The sequence below is a fragment of the Aquarana catesbeiana genome, linkage group LG04 (genome assembly GCF_042186555.1).
Source record: "Aquarana catesbeiana isolate 2022-GZ linkage group LG04, ASM4218655v1, whole genome shotgun sequence".
NCBI lineage: Eukaryota > Metazoa > Chordata > Amphibia > Anura > Ranidae > Aquarana > Aquarana catesbeiana.
In genome coordinates, this window is record NC_133327.1 from 642,139,348 (window position 1) to 642,156,911 (window position 17,564).

The 17,564-nt window shown below is 42.9% G+C and overlaps 1 protein-coding gene across 1 annotated transcript in view; it reads left to right on the forward strand.

Moving 5' to 3' along the window:
• The window catches only part of RD3 (RD3 regulator of GUCY2D), a 62,234-nt gene that overhangs the window by 28,017 nt on the left and 16,653 nt on the right, over window positions 1-17,564 (forward strand). Inside the window, exon 2 of the mRNA XM_073628417.1 lies at window positions 13,697-13,995. Within this exon, the coding sequence (XP_073484518.1) occupies window positions 13,700-13,995 (296 nt within the window). The 5' untranslated portion in view covers window positions 13,697-13,699. The remainder of the gene's footprint in view (window positions 1-13,696; window positions 13,996-17,564) is intronic.

Sequence of the window (17,564 nt, forward strand, 5' to 3'; positions counted from 1 at the left end):
TGGAGAGACCATCGCTCTAAGGAAAGAGAGACCATTTTTTTTCTTGAATACTACATACCAGGAGGTCTGGTACTTATACAAGAATGCTTTGTGACTTCTGTTGGCTGTGAATGTATGCATTCACCTGCTTTACCTGCGATTTTATGTTTTTTTTTAAGCTCATATCACATTTAGCTGCTTTTTCCTATGCCATCATTTCCTTTTCACAAAAAACACAATAAAATCATTATTAGCAGACACAAACACAACATAACTTACAAAAATTCCTGTTAAATATAAGAGATAAAAGTATAATGAGGTAATGAAATAAAGCTCTGTATGCGAATGCGGTCTTGGGGTTCATTCTCATGGGTGCTGTGGCCTGTACAGTGCAAAAGATTTTTTTTTTTTATGTGGTGGAAAGGCAGTCTATGTTACGCTATGGAGACTGCAACTGTATGAACACAGCCGCAGGTCCTAATTTGAAAGGCATGCGAATGCAAGCTTATGGCCCCAAACACAGACAGTATGTATTTGGGGTCACTCACCCCCACCTGCACACCTGTCAAATTAGGACATGCGGCTGTATCTGTACACCGCTGTGTCCTCATAGAGTAACGGGCAGCTCCAGCCGCACAAAAAACCCTTTTATTCACACTGTGTGGGCCAGAGATCCCATGTGAATGAGCCCTTATTTTCTTTTTGTAATTCCTTTTTTTTTTCATAAGTTGCATCACGCAGACACATGTAAGTTCAACAAATAATACAATAACAGTGAAAGTCTCAGTTAAATTGATTACAATAAAATCAAAGCAAAGATGATCATATAAAGCATTGCAGACTTCAAGTTGATCATCAGTCATCCAACGGAACTTATAAGGCAGCCCTCAAAAGTTAAACTCGCCTGCTCGCATTTTCCGAACGCATTTTAAAGGCTGGCGAGCTATGGCTGCTTGGGAGTGGGAAGGGCGAGCACCGCCAGCAGCCTGTGTGGAATGAGAGTCTCCCAGTGATTGCGGAGGGGAAGAGAGAGAGAGAGATGCCCGGATGATCAGAGCGCTGCGCAGGGAACACAACGATAACAGATTTCATTTTACATTGCCGTGTTCCCCGCCGCTCACTGTCAGATACAGCCCCTCTTCCTGGTCCCGGGATTTTGATAGACAAATCACACGTCTAATACTGGGACGGGTGATCTGTCAATCAAAGGCGGGGCTGTATATGACGTTGAGCGGCGGGAACACAGCAATTGAAATGAAAGCTGTTATCGCTGTGTTCCCTGCGCAGCGCTATGATCATCTGGGCCGCTCTCCTGTTCCTCTTCTCCCCTGCACAGGTAGGCTGCATAGTGGACACAGGCTGCATGGTGGATGGTGGACGTTGAGCGGCGGGAACACAGCAATTGAAATGAAAGTTGTTATCGCTGTGTTCCCTGCGCAGCGCTCTGATCATCCGGGCGGCTCTCCTGTTCCTCTTCTCCCCTGCACAGGTAGGCTGCATAGTGGACACAGTCTGCATGGTGGATGGTGGACACAGGATGCATGGTGGATGGTGGACACAGGCTGCATGGTGGATGGTGGCCACAGGATGCATGGTGGATGGTGGACACAGGCTGCATGGTGGATGGTGGACACAGGATGCATGGTGGATGGTGGACACAGGATGCATGGTGGATGGTGGACACAGGCTGCATGGTGGATGGTGGACACAGGCTGCATGGTGGATGGTGGACACAGGCTGCATGGTGGATGGTGGACACAGGCTGCATGGTGGATGGTGGACACAGGATGCATGGTGGATGGTGGACACAGGCAGCATGGAGGACGGCGGACACAGGCTGCATGGTGGGCACAGGCTGCATGGTGGGCACAGGCTGGATGGTGGATGGTGGACACAGGCTGCATGGTAGGCACAGGCTGGATGGTGGATGGTGGACACAGTCTGCATAGTGGATGGTGGACACAGGCTGCATGGTGGGCACAGGCTGGATGGTGGACACAGGCTGGATGGTGGATGGTGGTCACAGGCTGCATGGTGAATGTTGGACACAGGCTGCATGGTGGACACAGGCTGAATGGTGGATACAGGCTGCATGGTGGGCACAGGCTGGATGGTGGATACAGGCTGCATGGTGGATGGTGGACACAGGCTGCATTGTGGGCACAGGCTGCATTGGTGGGCACAGGCTGTATTGGTGGGCACAGGCAGCTTGCATTGGTGGGCATGGGCTGCATTGGTGGGCACAGGCAGGCTGCATTAGTGGGCACAGGCTGCATTGGTGGGCACAAGCAGGCTGCATTGGTGGGCACAGGCAGGCTGCATTGGTGGGCACAAGCTGCGTTGGTGGGCACAGGCTGCATTGGTGGGCACAGGCAGCTTGCATTGGTGGGCACAGGCAGGCTGTATTGCTGGGCACAGGCAGGCTGCATTGGTGGGCACAGGCTGCATTGGTGGGCGCAGGCAGACTGCATTGGTGGGCACAGGCAGGCTGCATTGGTGGACACAGGCTGCATGGTGGGCACAGTCTGCATTGGTGGGCACAGGCTGCATTGGTGGGCACAGGCAGCTTGGATTGGTGGGCACAGCCAGCTTGCATTGGCGGGCACAGGCTGCATTGGTGGGCACAGGCAGGCTGCATTGGTGGGCACAGGCAGGCTGAATTGGTGGGCACAGGCTGCATTGGTAGGCACAGGCAGCTTGCATTGGTGGGCACAGGCAGGCTGCATTGGTGTGCACGGATAAAGTTGTTGTTGTTGTTAATATTTATTTTTTTAACTTAATTCTTCATAAAACATTTAAGTGTCATTTAATGAGATAATTTATGAGGGTGTGTTTAGGTGCGGGGCGTGTTTATGGGCGAGGCGGGGTTGGGTGGGGCAACTGGTGGCGAGTAACCCTTGAGGCCTGGCTAGTAGCTCAGAACTTGAAATTTTGAGTCCTGTTATAAGGCACATAGGATAGCATCAGGAGGAACCTCTGACACACACTCATGAGTTCTGGAGGTGAAACCAAATATAGTAAAGAGTACTGGGGTGCACATGACACCCCAATGGCCAGTATGACCCATAGAGGGAATATAAAAGGTAGACGACGCATAAGTTCAAATGGAGCAAGTTTGGCAGGTAAGATAATGAGTCCCTTAGGAAAAAGATCTATCACGTGGATTGATTTGGACGCTGTTTGTGAACCTTTTTACCCCTTTCTTTTTCTACTTAAATGTTCACAAGTTATTTACATATGATTGGGATATAGATCACAAGCACTGTCTGACTTTACATAGGAGGACCTAGTTTATTTTTGGTTAACACATGGCTCTGGCTCTATTCTATTCTCTATTCTTGTCAATGTCTGATTCTTCAAACACGCTCAGCTAGGCTGAACATGTGGCGTTGAAGGTTGACCTGTCTGGATTTTGAATCTCCTTAAGGTGGTAGGTATTATATGGTAGTATGCCTGGGTCAGGGCATTAGGATATGATGTCTTATTTGGTCTAAATAAGTGTTCTAAAAAACAGATTTTCTGTATCATGAAACAGGGTTAGTGTCCAGTAAATGGAGCAAATCCTCAACTGAACTGTCTAAAGCATCTGGGTTTTCCTTAATTACAGATGATGACAGTTGGAATTAAATCTACTTTGGAGTTGATTGCATGTTTCATAAGATATTTTGTAGGTCAGAGGGCAGTGTAAGGAATGGGGAGATAAGATAAAGATGGTTAGCTGTTTTGTTAATTCCTAGAAGTAGGAATAGGATCAATTCACCAAGATGGTTAATTTTTTACACCAGTACCTATTTTATGCCATGATAATTTTCTCCTAAAAATTCACTTCACAAACATAAATGTCATCAAATGTCATCTTTATTTCTTCATCTTAAAGTGGATGTAAACCTACTCTCATCCTTTCTAAACTGCCATAATGGTTATCTATAACGATATACATGCCTCCTGCATGTATCCTTACCTGGCAAATGTCTCCCCTCTGTCTGTTATGAGACCCCAAAAACTGCAGATTCTGTGGGTGGGTCTGTTGTCCGGAGCTCGGTGGGTGGAGTCATGATGTCAGTAGACTCCCATCCCACCTTTACACTCCCCTTGTTAACATGCATTTTCTCCTGTGTATTTCTTACATTGAACTTCGGCTATGATCTCTAACATCCATTCAAAACCCAGAAAGGTCACCACATGACTTCAAAATGCCCAATCATGCTGAGGTGTGGAGCAGCCAATCCTGGGAGAGCTGGAGAAAAAAGAAATGGGGATGGGAAGTACACAAAATGTCTCTCTCGGGCTTGTGCATGAGATATGTAAATCACCTGTCACTCACAGCAAGGGGGAAGAACTGACTCCTATTTCTCTGCGTGTCAGCTTTTATCTTACTGAAAAAAGATAAGAGGACTGCTCAGAGCTGGATTAATTCTTTGTGGCAAGACTGGGCACAGATGACATGAAATCCTATACTGTACAAGGTGCAAGCCTTAATTTAAAAAAAAATTCGGGTTTACATCCACTTTAAGTAAACTTTAATCTGTATTTTTTATTAAACCGTTATTTTATCTCCTGAAGTGTTATTTTATCTCCATCTCAAAAGGCTCCTTTTAATTTTTTCCTCCATAGACAGCTAATGATGCTCTCCCTTATCACCACCCTGAACCTGTGTGTAGCGGGCTGTAGGTCCCTTTTAGGGAAGGCTCCCTGAGCATGTTGCTAGGGAGCCTGATATGCCCATCATTCTGTTTTTTTTTTTTCTGGGAAGTGTTTAAGGCAGAGGTCTCCAAACTTTCTAAACACAGGACCAGTGTTCTGTCCTTCAAACTTTAGGGGGGCTGAACTGTGGCCAGTGGGAGAAGAAAATGTCCTGGTGTCAGTGGAATTAAACAATGCACCTTAAATGGTATTAGGGGGAGTAATAATGCCCCATTGTTGGTATCACTGAGTCTGAGAGGAATAGTGTCCCATTGTTGGTGTCAGTGTGTTAAAATCATTCTTTCTGTATAATTAGCGATATTCAATAACTCACATTGGTGAGAAAACTTCCAAGAAAGTCTGTTCAGTTCTTGTGTAAACACTCAAAAATTGATTTAATAATAAAATAGCAAAATATTACAAGAACAATATCAAAATGTAGAATGTAAAAATAACATCAATAATGTAGTTGTATTCTAGAAATGAAGATTGTATATATAATCAAATGTGTGTCTTTGTATGTGTGTAGCTATGACAGCTTCCTTGAGTGTGTCTGAAGCAAATCTGCCCCACTGTGCTTCTGTTCCTAGGTTTAGCTCCTAAAATCTGACCCCCACTTTATCTTTAAAAGGGCTGGTTTAAAGTTCCTCTGAGCCTAATTGTCCTATAGACACTTCTAATGAGAGCTAGCTTCTCACCTCTCACGCAAGGGTGGGGGTTGTTCAGTCTCTATGCATTCCTGAGGAATGGGCAAGAACAATGTGTGAAAGCATTTAACTTGTACATAATATAACATCTAAATCAAATTTTATATATATATATATATATATATATATAATATTCATTGAAAACCCAATGTTCTTATTAATGTCCTAATCAAGAAATATTGTAGTATAAAGAACTTAGCTAAAACATAAACTTTTACATCTTAAGAAATGTGAATCCTTCCTTCTCCATCTGTGATGGGGGGAGGTAAGAACTAATTATTACCATATGTGAGGTCTCCAAAGACATGCTTATGAAGCTTATAACAACATACATATACTTTCACATAAATATAAAAGTCTATATATTTCACTTTTTCCATATCCAGAAGATATAAATATATACAAGTTAATCATTCTAAAAAGACCCAATCCATTCATTCATTTGTAAGTATTTGTTAATTGATAAATATTAGATATTGGATCAAAGAAACTTTCTAACACAGTGGGAGGAATAGCATCCCATAGGTGTCTGTGGGAGGAATAGTGCCCCATCATTCCATCATTGGTATTAGTGGGAGGAATAGTGCCCCATCATTGGTGTCAGAATGACGAATAGTGCCCCATTGTTGGTATCAGTGGAAGGAATTATGCATTACTGTTTGTGTTAGTGGGAGGAATAATGCCCCTATCATTGGTGTCAGTGGGAGGAATAATGCCCTATTGTTGGTATCAAAGGGAGAAATAGTGCTCCATCATTGGTATCAATGGGAGGAATAGTGTGCTATAGTTGGGGTCAGTAAGAGGACTAGTGCCCCATTGACGTTGTCAGTGGCAGGAACTATGTTGCACTGTTGCTGACAGTGGGGAAATAATGCCCCAAGGGCAGGATAAAGGGAAGCAAAGGGTAGCAGTTGAGACCACTGCCCAAGAGGGAGAGTTTGGGTGGTATGTGGAGTAGAAAAGATCCTGTGTTAGGAAGAAGGTTTCTGGTTGAGTGAGGAACATTTGGGCCACTATGAGGCAACTTGTTGGTGAGTGCTTTCCCCTTTGGGGGTAAGCAATGGACTCCTCCCTGGGAGAAAGGATATAAAAGTGGACACATATTTTTGATGCCAGAGACTATGGAATTTATTTTTGCTAAGACAAGTGTGAGTGCTAAAGCTCTCCTCCTGTTGACTGTAAATAAAAGCACCATGAAGTGTTTCCTTTTGTTTCTACTGTGACTAAAGAATAAGCAGCAAGGTGTTGACCTAGTTAAGGAATATGACCCCGTGTTGGATTTATATCAGACTTGCTCTCGGTAAACAGAACCATGTTCAACTCTTCTAGTCCAGACATTCCTAATGCAGAGCTGGAGAGCAGGATTGTTAGTTAGAGAGGTTGAAGTGGTGGTGTAGACTAGTCTGACTGGAAGTTCTTAAAGTGGTGTTCCGGCCGAAATTATACTTTTTAAATAAAAATACCCCTATAATACACAAGCTTAATGTATTCTAGTAAGGTTAGTCTGTAAACTAAGGTCTGTTTTGTTAATTTATAGCAGTAGTTTGTTATTTTATAAACTTACAGCAGGCTGTGGATATCTTAAGTGTGGGCATCTGAAGCCAGACTGTATTTCTTCTGGACCTCATCCTTGCAGATCTCACACATGCTCAGTGTAGCACAAGCAGTGTAATAGGTTTCAGGTCAGGTTTCCATAGCAATGGCAGTGTCAGAGGAAGTTGCTGCCCCTTCCCAGAAGGCATTGCAAACAGGAAATGATGCGATGGGCCACGGCCAGGGAGGAGGAAGTGAAAAATGAATACAGCAGATATACAGTAGGTGCTGAGAAAAAAAATTTAAAAATATCCAATTCGTTTACAGTGCAGAGTTTAGTGAGGGATGCTGAAGAGTTGTAAAAGTGGGTGGAACTCCACTTTAATGTCTAGGGTGCAGGTGTGGAACACTATATTAGTGCCCAATGTGATGACTTTCAGTGTGTGGGATATTTCATCCCTGGTTTAGGAGGTAAAGACCTCCAGCTAGGATGGTCGAGAAGCCACTGTCTGGTCCTGGGGTTGGAATTTTTCCCCATGGACCTGAAAGACCTAAAGTCCTGAGTTCAGGGGAAATAATTGCAGATAGCTCTGGACCTTTGAGAGTGAACAGGTTTGGATAGCCATGGACTGAACCATGGAGGTGCACCAAGCTATGTCTGCTCTGCAGAAGTTGTTTCACGTGAAGCCTGGTTGATAGGCAGTGTAGTAATCTTTGTGAATTGACTTTTACTTTCATTAAATAAATGAGATGGTAAAATAACACAGTGATATCATAGCAATAGCAGTAGTAAAATACTACTACTCACCTGTGGCGGCTGTTTGTTATTTTTGGGGGGGAGGGTGGCAAAAAAACCCCACCCTCTGTTGGCTGGTTGGGGGCACCTCCCTACCCCCCGACATTTACCCCATCTAGGTGGCAGCCAGGTTGTGGGCTCCTACGGACAGCGGGTGGGTTGTGGGTTGCGGACAGCGGCTCCTGTGCCCTCACCTCCTCAGCTTCGGCGGTGGGCAGCGTGGCTCCTGTGTCCTCTCCTCCTCGGCGGCGGGCAGCGGGCAGGTTGCGGGCGGCTTTGGTGGCTTCTGTCGATACACTCAGGTGTGAATGGAGCCTTAAAAATGCTTGTAAAAAGCTGCAAAAACGCTTTTTTAAAAATGCCAGAAAAACACCGGTGAATCGCTATGCTCAGGTGTGAATGGAGTCTTAAGGTAAACATAATAATTACTCAGAATAGATATTTGCTGAAAATTTACAATACTTTTCCTTTCATGACTTTCTACTACACATTAATCAAATTTGTCGATGTCTAAAAATCACCAGCACCTTTTGATATTCTTGATGCTGTTATAGGCAAGCCATAGATGATGTTTTTTTTTTTTTTTTTTTACATTTAACCAGCGGGTTGAAAAAAAAAAAAAAAAAAAAAAAAAAAACTTGATAACCTCTTCAACGCACTCTGTGTTGATGGAGGAATCCATCCCACTGAGCTATTAGGGTTGATTTACTAAAGACAAATAGACTGTGCACTTTGCAAAGTGGAAATGAGGAAAGCTTCACTTTGAAAAGAATACCCAATCACATGCAAGGAAAATAAAAAAAAAAAAAACTGCAGTTTTGCTTGCACATGATTGGATGATGGAATTCAGCAGAGCTTCTGCTCATTTACTAAGCTTTGGAGCAACTGCTCTTGCAGAGTGCACAGTCTATTTGCCTTTAGTAAAACCCCATTGTATTCTGACGAAAGGGAGAGTTCCAGCTGTCAAAATACAATGCCAGCAACACTGAACGAGCAAAAAACCCTGACAGGCTGTTTATACAGAAGATGACGATCAAGATGTATATAGATGTATAGACAGATGTATTGAAATTTCGGGCAATCCCTGCCAGTGGTGGCTGGTGCTAAAATTTTTTGGGGGGGTGCAAACAAACTGAAAAGTACTGAACCCCCCCATCAATTGCAGCCTCGCTGTGCCCATCAAATGTAGTCATTGTGCCCATCAAATGCAGCCATTGTGCCCATCAAATGCAGCCACTGTGCCCATCATATGCAGCCACTTGTGCCCATCATATGTAGCCACTTGTGCCCATCAAATGCAGTCACTGTGCCCCATCATATGCAGCCACTTGTGCCCCATCATATGCAGCCACTTGTGCCAATCAAATGCAGCCACTTGTGCCCATCATATGCAGCCACTTGTGCCCATCATATGCAGCCACTGTGCCCCATCATATGCAGTCACTTGTGCCCATCATATGCAGCCACTAGTGCCCATCAAATGCAGCCACTTGTGCCCATCATATGCAGCCACTTGTACCAATCCAATGCAGCCATTTGTGCCCATCAAATTGCAGCCACTTGTGCCAGTCAAATGCAGCCACTTGTGCCCATCATATGCAGCCACTTGTTCCCAGTATATGCAGCCACTTGTGCCAATCAAATGCAAAAACTTGTGCCCATCAAATACAGCCACTTGTGCCCATCATATGCAGTCACTTGTGCCAATCAAATGCAGCCACTTGTGCTCATCATATGCAGCCACTTATGCCCAGTATATGCAGCCACTTGTGCCCATCATATGCAGCCAATTGTGCCCATCATATGCAGCCACTTGTGCCCATCATATGCAGCCAATTGTGTCCGTCAATTGCAGCCACTTGTGCCCATCATATGCAGCCACTTGTGCCCAGTATATGCAGCCACTTGTGCCCATCAAATGCAGCCAGGTGCACCCCCCGGCTCGGCTGTCACTTCACCAACCCCCCCCCCCCCCCGCGGCCGGTCCGGCAGCACTTACTGCTCGTGTGGTGGAGCTCTGCTCCTCTCCTGGAGTGACGGGGCTCTCCTCCTCGGCGGCTTTCCTCCTCGGCGGGAAGCGGCGACTGCGGCTCCTGTGTTCATTCGGCTTCTCAGGCTTCCTCCGCCGTGTCTCCTCTTCCGCCAAAATGATAGGCATCCAATAGGATCGCCTAATGCTTTGGCCAATCGGGAGACAGGTCTCTCAGGGAGGAACGTTAGTGTGAAAATAGCGAAAATTCATTTGCTATGCCACACAACAGGGTGGGATCGGGACGCAGTGCTCTGCGCCCTGAGCCCACAATATTTTGAAGCCTATTAGAGCCTCTGGCTCTAACCACGTGCTTCAAAATACACCCCCCCCCGCCTATCCCCGCCATAGTATTTCATGTGTCCGGCATCCTGAAAGGGGCCGGGCACATGAATAGGGTGGGCGATGGAGGTGTCAAGAGGGGCAGCGCCTGTGCACCCACAATGCACGGGCCGCTAATGATCCCTGCTGAACTGGTTGAATTTCGATCCATCTATGGCCAGCTTTAGATTTCAAAACCTGCAACATTTCCAACAGTATCAAGAACGCGTTGATATATATATACACTCTTTTGTTAGTTCAATAAAATCCAGTCTGTTATTCGTTCATCACCCCAGTCATTAACACCCAGCTTCTCAGTTCTGTGTCATGTGTAGGTGGTGCCACACGTGGATGGATGATAGTCTTTGACTGTGAACAAAATGGTTTATCAAAGCAGAGCTATAGCACTTGTGAGGAGCTCAGATATATATAGAAATCCAGGATTAACTGTAATTGGCAGGAGCGGAGAGACTCTCCAGACGGGGTCTGCTAACCCACAAAGAAGCTTAAAGAATCTCTCTGTATTAGATTGTTTAGTGGTTCACAGCTTCAGGTTCACAGAGTTTAATAGACCTCTAATACGTCTGTATACCATACCAGCCAAACACACGACATTCAGACATTTACAAACGGGAGTGCGCTATGTCGTAGGCAAAAGATTATGATTAACCCCTTTGCGCCATAACAGTAAAACAAATCTTAATGCCTAAGCACAATTTTGAAACTTTGACATGTGTTAGGAAAATTGTACACATCATCACTAATTTGTGCATCCAGGTGGACTATACCTTGGTTTTTTTCAGGACAAATTGGGCTTTCTTTTGGTGACAAAAGGTAATGGATAAACATGTGCAATCCGTTTCGTAACGAATCGAAATTCAGCCGAATTTTGCATCTTTCGGACATTCGGATGCATCCGAATTTCCGAATAATAAAATTAACGAATTTCAACTAATACGAAAGAAGTTATAGCGAATATAACGAATGAATTCGACATGATACGCTAATTCTTTAAAGATCTAATGAAACAAAAGGTCAGCTCAAAGTAAATCTTACGGTCCAATCAGCTGATTAATTTTGTGCTGGAGGTTGGATTACTGGCAAAGTGCATTCCTGAGAACTGAGTGAGAAGGGTGTTGTATTGTATTTGAGCAGAGGAGAAGAGATATTGTCATTGTGTGTGTTAAACGATTCAATAAACAAACGACTTTCCAAACTACGAATCATTATCACAATTATATATACATACATAAATATCGAATTTCAACTAATATGAAAGAAATTATAGTGGATATAACGAATGTATTCGACATGATTCGAGATTCAGTATAACGAATATCGACACTCTAATGTCCTGTACACACGGTCGGATTTTCCGATGGAAAATGTGTGATAGAACCTTGCTGTCGGAAATTCCGACCGTGTGTGGGCTCCATCACACATTTTCCATAGGAATTTCCGACACACAAAGTTTGAGAGCTTGCTATAAAATTCTCTGACAACAAAATCCATTGTTGGAAATTCGGATCGTGTGTACACAAATCCGACACACAAAGTGCCACGCATGCTCAGAATAAATTAAAAGACGAAAGCTATTGGCTACTGCCCCGTTTATAGTCCCGACGTACGTGTTTTACGTCACCACGTTCAGAATGATCGGATTTTCCGACAACTTTGTGTGACCTTGTGTATGCAAGACAAGTTTGAGCCAACATCCGTCGGAAAAAATCCATGGATTTGTCCGATCAATGTCCGATCCTGTGTACGGGGCATTAGAATAATAATGAATTATCCGAAAATGAATTAACATAACATAACGAATATAACAGAACGAAATTATGTATTTTACGAATGACAACGAACCTAAACTAAACAAAATTTCCTGTTGTGCACAAGTCTAGTAATGGATATCTCCTGATTTTTTATTTATTTATTTATTTATTATTATTATTATTTTTATCAAAGGAAAACTGAACCAAAATAGTAAAAAAATATTTATTTTTAAATTTAGCTGTATATTTCTCGATACTACCATAACCTATTACCAAACAACAACGCTCCTGCTCCTGATGATTGCAGCGATACCACATATGTGTATTTTAGTTTGTAGCCGTAGAACAGCCAAAAAACAATAGTTCCCATTAATACAAAAAAAACAACAAAAAACAAAAAAAATACTGACCCTGACCTTTGACCTTTGACCCTGATCTTGACCCAAACACTAACCCTGGCACTGACCTAGATCAAACCTTGATCAAACCTTTATCTAGGTATTTTTTTATTTATTTATTTTTTTTTTTTACCCATTTTTTTTTTTCTGCAAAGAGGGAGAAAGATACAATGCATCTCTCTCCTCCATTCATAGAGAAAAAAAAACTGGGGGGGGCGGGCTTCACAGTTACTGATCAGGTGACCCGGAATTGGGAGATCTGGTTTCCGATCGTTAGCACGGGGCCCGGGGCTCTCCGCGAGATCCTGTTCTCTGTGTTGGGAAAGCGCAGAGCGGTGTGCTCCCAGCACAGAGGGAGATACACAAATATGCGGCCCCATGGAAAAAAGCCCAGTCCAGTGGGGCCGCATATTTGTGTATGGTTGGCGTGAAGGGGTTAAGAGGATATATTATGAAATAATACAAGGCTTTCTCTGATTGGCTCATGTGGATAGGCCCAAACGAGTTCAGCTTGGTTCAAACAAACTATTTTAATCAGCATAAAACTTGGACTTTAACCACTTCAGCTCCAGAAGATTTTACCCCCTTCATGACCAGGCCATTTTTTGCTGTTTAGCACTTCACTACTTTAACTGCAACGCTGTACCCAAACCAAATTTATATAATTTATTTCACACAAATTGAGTTTTCTTTTGGTGGTATTTGATCGCCACTGGGTTTTTTTTTCTGCAATATATATATATAAACGAAAAAAGAACAAATATTTTGAAAACAATATTTTTTACCTTCTGCTATAAAACCTATCCAATAAAAAAAATTAAAAATATATTTTCTTCATAAATTTTGGCCAAAATTTATTCTGCTACGTTTTTGAAAAAAAAATCCCAATAAGTGTATATTGATTGGTTTGCGTGAAAGTTATAGTGTCTGCAAAACTATAATGTACAGTCATGGCCAAAAATATTGGCACCCCTGCATTTCTGTCAGATAATGCACCACTTCGCCCATAAAATTGTTGCAATTACAAATGTTTAGGCATTCTGCTGTTTATTTCTTTTGTTTGTATTTGTATGACACAAAAAAGTGGAGAAACAAAAAGCCAATTCTGACACATTCCACGCAAAACTCCAAAAATGGACTGGACACAATTATTGGCACCTTCACATAATTGTAAGAAATAATTGCATTCCAAGTTTGTGATGCTCCTGTAATTTGTAATTAAACTCACCTGTATCAATTAGCAGGTGCTGACAATATAGAAATCACACCGGCAACCAGTTAAAATGGTGAAAAATTGACTCAACCTTTCTGTTGTGTGTCTCTGTGTGCCACAAGGAGCATGGAGAAGAGAAAGAGCAGCAAAGAATTGTCTGAAGGAGTTTTTAAACTGACTGATTTTGCTGATCTTTCAAGGATGACAGATGACATCACTCATAAAATAGTTTTTTTTTACATTATGGTGCTTTTGTTTGATTTAGGCAATGGCACTGACGTCTTGGTTCAGGTGGAATGAGTCCAATTTAAGACTATCTCAGAGGAACCCCTCCGACATGGTGGTGGATACACTTATGATGGAACTCAGCTGGCAGATGAAGCAGGCCGAGAAACAGCATCGTGAGAAGGAGAATGAGTATCGGAAGATCAAGACTGGGGTGGACTACAGTTGGCTGGTTAGTTACCCAAAGCATAATTTTGACATTAGCCCCGGAGAGAGGCTCCAGTTGGAGGATTCCTGCAGCAAGATCCACCCATCCTATTGCGGACCAGTTATCCTAAGGTAAAAAAGTCTTCTTTTTATGCTTGTGATTTCTAAAGTTTGCCCAACAGGTGGCAAATCAACAATCTAAAGAAAGTGGTCTCTCAACCCCTCCTGATTTTTTTTTATTGCTAAACCTAGCCCACCTATGGTGCCAATATCCAGTGAGGGCACCCTGATTTTGCCACTGAGGGCTTGTCATTGGAAAGTTGGATGGCAGATGGTTTGGCCTTGACACTGGGCCCCAGAGTCAAGGAAGTCAAGCCTTTCATTTTAAAGTATGCCTAAAATAAAGGGGACACACAGAGGAGGTTTTTCCAGCTAATAGTAATTTTCAACACTTTTTGGAGCATGCTCTTAGGAAGAACTTATAGTTATTAAAAGGCTGACAGGGTTACTTTAAAAATAAGTCACATTGTGATTTAGACTTTAAACGACACTAAACTCTGGTTTACAAAGAAAAAATAAATCTATTCAAGTATGTATTCTTATGCCACGTACACACGACCGGACTCTCCGTCAGAATAGACTCCGACAGTCTTTCCGACGGAGTTCCGACGGAGGTCCGCTGAAATGGACTTGCCTACACACAATCACACCAAAGTCCGATTGTTTAGAACGCGATGACGTACGACGGGACTAGAAAAAGGAAGTTCAATAGCCAGTAGCCAATAGCTGCCCTTGCGTCATTTTTGGTCCGTCGGAATAGCATACAGAGGAGCGGATTTCCCAATAGGAACTGATTCCGTCGGAAAGATTTGAAACATGTTCCATTTCAAGGTCCTTCAGAATTTTAGAAAGAAAAACAGGCATTAAATTAAAAATGTCCCTTCTGTTACTCGCATCCCCTCCAAATCTCCAAATGCATTTTTTTTAGCTTCAGTGATCCAAGTTCCTGTTAGAGGGTGGCTACATTTGTTCTCTATGGTATGATCCCATACCATTCTCACCTGCTTGCTCCCGAGATAGACAAGGGACCATTGTCCACATTTCTCAGTCTGTCATGTTATAAGTCCTGTTTTGACAAGTTGTTAGCTAGAGAAGTTCTCTGATTACATGACATTGTGTAACATGGTCATAATGGTTATTGTGACATTTTTGGTGTTGTTTGGTTTGATAAAGTATATCCAAAGCTGTTCCTTTTTCATTTTGGACAAGGTAGTGAAGGGTGGCCAGTGGCGGCTGTTGGTAAATTTTTTTGGGGGGTGGCAACTCTTCTCTTTTCGGCCATTCAGAAAATGGAGACCCCCTTCCGATTGACCGGATTGAGGATAAGTGTTTCAATAGCGAATATACATTCGCTGTTGTAACACCTGGGTGGGCTCGTAGCGCAATGCTCTGCGCCCAGAGCCCACCATATTTTGAAGCCTATTAGAGCCTCTGGCTCTAATCAGGTGCTTAAAAAAAACGGCTGCTGTAATTTATGTGCCCCGCGTCTTGAAAATGGACGGACAAGATAAGATATTTGGGGGGCACACCCTAAAAGATGCATTAACCACTTCAGCCCCGGAAGAATTTACCCCCTTCCTGACCAGAGCACTTTTTGCGATTCGGCACTGCGTCGCTTTAACTGACAATTGAGCGGTTGTGCGTCGTGGCTCCCAAACAAAATTGACGTCATTTTTTTCCCACAAATAGAGCTTTCTTTTCGTGGTATTTGATCGCCTCTGCGTTTTTTATTTTTTGCGCTATAAACAAAAAAAGAGCGACAATTTTGAAAAAAACACATTATTTTTTACTTTTTGCTATAATAAATATCCCCTAAAAATATATAAACAAACAATTTTTTTCCTCAGTTTAGGCCGATATGTATTCTTCTACATATTTTTGGTAAAAAAAAAAAAATCGCAATAAGTGATTATTGATCAGTTTGCGTAAAAGTTATAGCGTTTACAAAATAGGGGATAGTTTTATGGCATTTTTATTAATAATTTTTTTTATTTTTAAATGGCGCGATCAGCGATTTTTATTGTGACTGCGACATTATGGCGGACACATCGGACATTTTTGACACATTTTTGGGACCATTGTCATTTATACAGCAATCAGTGCTATATAAATGCACTGATTCCTGTGTAAATGACACTGGCAGTGAAGGGGTTAATCACTAGGTGGCAGTGTAGGGGTTAAGTGTGTCCTAGGGGCGCATTTCTAACTGTGAGGGGCATGGCTGTGTGCGACACGTCACTGATCTCTGCTCCGATGACAGGGAGCAGAGATCAGTGACACTTTCACTAGGCAGAACGGGGAGATGCTTGTTTACATTAGCATCTCCCCATTCTTCCTCTCCGTGAGACGATCGCGGATATCTCCGCAGCGATCGAATCCGCAGGACCTGCAACCCGACTCACGGAGCTTGCCACGGGCGCGCACGCCCGCTGGCCACCTCTTAAAGGGGAACATACAGGTACGTGATTCTGCCTGTACGAGCCCTTCTGCCGCAGTACATCTGCGTGAGGCGGTCGGCAAGCGGTTAAAGATGGTGCAGCCATAAGACCGTACAACAGAACAAAATATTACAGCGCACACATGCAAAAAAGACATTTACCTCCTGCAAGGCTTATTTAAAACACCTGAACATTTTCAAAAAACATTATCAAAAAATATGGGGATTTGGTCACACCATATTGCTATTTGGTGCTTAAGCCCACTTACTGCGACAAAGTACCACATGATCAGTGTGTCCTACACTATCCATAGACTGGGAGATCCTGCTTCTCTGAACCATGGGAGCAATACACTCCTCTATATTTTGTTCTGAAAATGGACGGGCCGCCACTGGTGCAGTTATTTATTTAATTTACACAGCCGTGTTTCATTAGGGAGATTCTTCTTCACTTTCTGTCCTGTAGACTCAACAGGTTTTGAGAAGATATCTTTCTCATGTGAGCGATATCTCCTCTTAGACAGTTTGCACAGAAACAAGTGCCCCTACCCCCAATTTCCCCTCTATTCCTGTTCTAGTGGCAAAAAAAATGTTGTATTTTACCCTTAAAGGCTAAGTTCACCTTTTTTTTTCTAAATCCCAGATTATCATATGTACCAATATAGCATTAATGTACTTATTTTGCAAAAATAAAACAGCTTTCCATTAATTCTACACTGGATTACCGTACTTCACTCTCTTCATAGCTGTTTAACCACTTAAGGACCGAGCCTCTTTCTGAGATTTGTTGTTTACAAGTTAAAAACATTTTTTTTTGCTAGAATATTACTTAGAACCTGCAAACATTATACATTTTTTTCTAACACCTTAGAGAATAAAATGGCCGTTGTTGCAATACTTTCTGTCACACCGTATTTGCACAGCGGTCTTACAAGCGCACTTTTTTGGGAAAAAATACACTTTCTGTATTAAAAAATAAGACAACAGTAAAGTTAGCCCAATTTTTTTTATTTTGTGAAAGATAATGTTACACTGAGTAAATTGATACCCAGCATGTTACACTTCAAAATTGCGCCCACTCGTGGAATGGCGACAAACTTTTACCTTTAAAAATCTCCATAGGCGACATTAAAAAAATTCTACAGGTTGCATGTTTTGAGTTACAGAGGAGGTCTAGGGCTACAATTATTGCTCTCGCTCTACC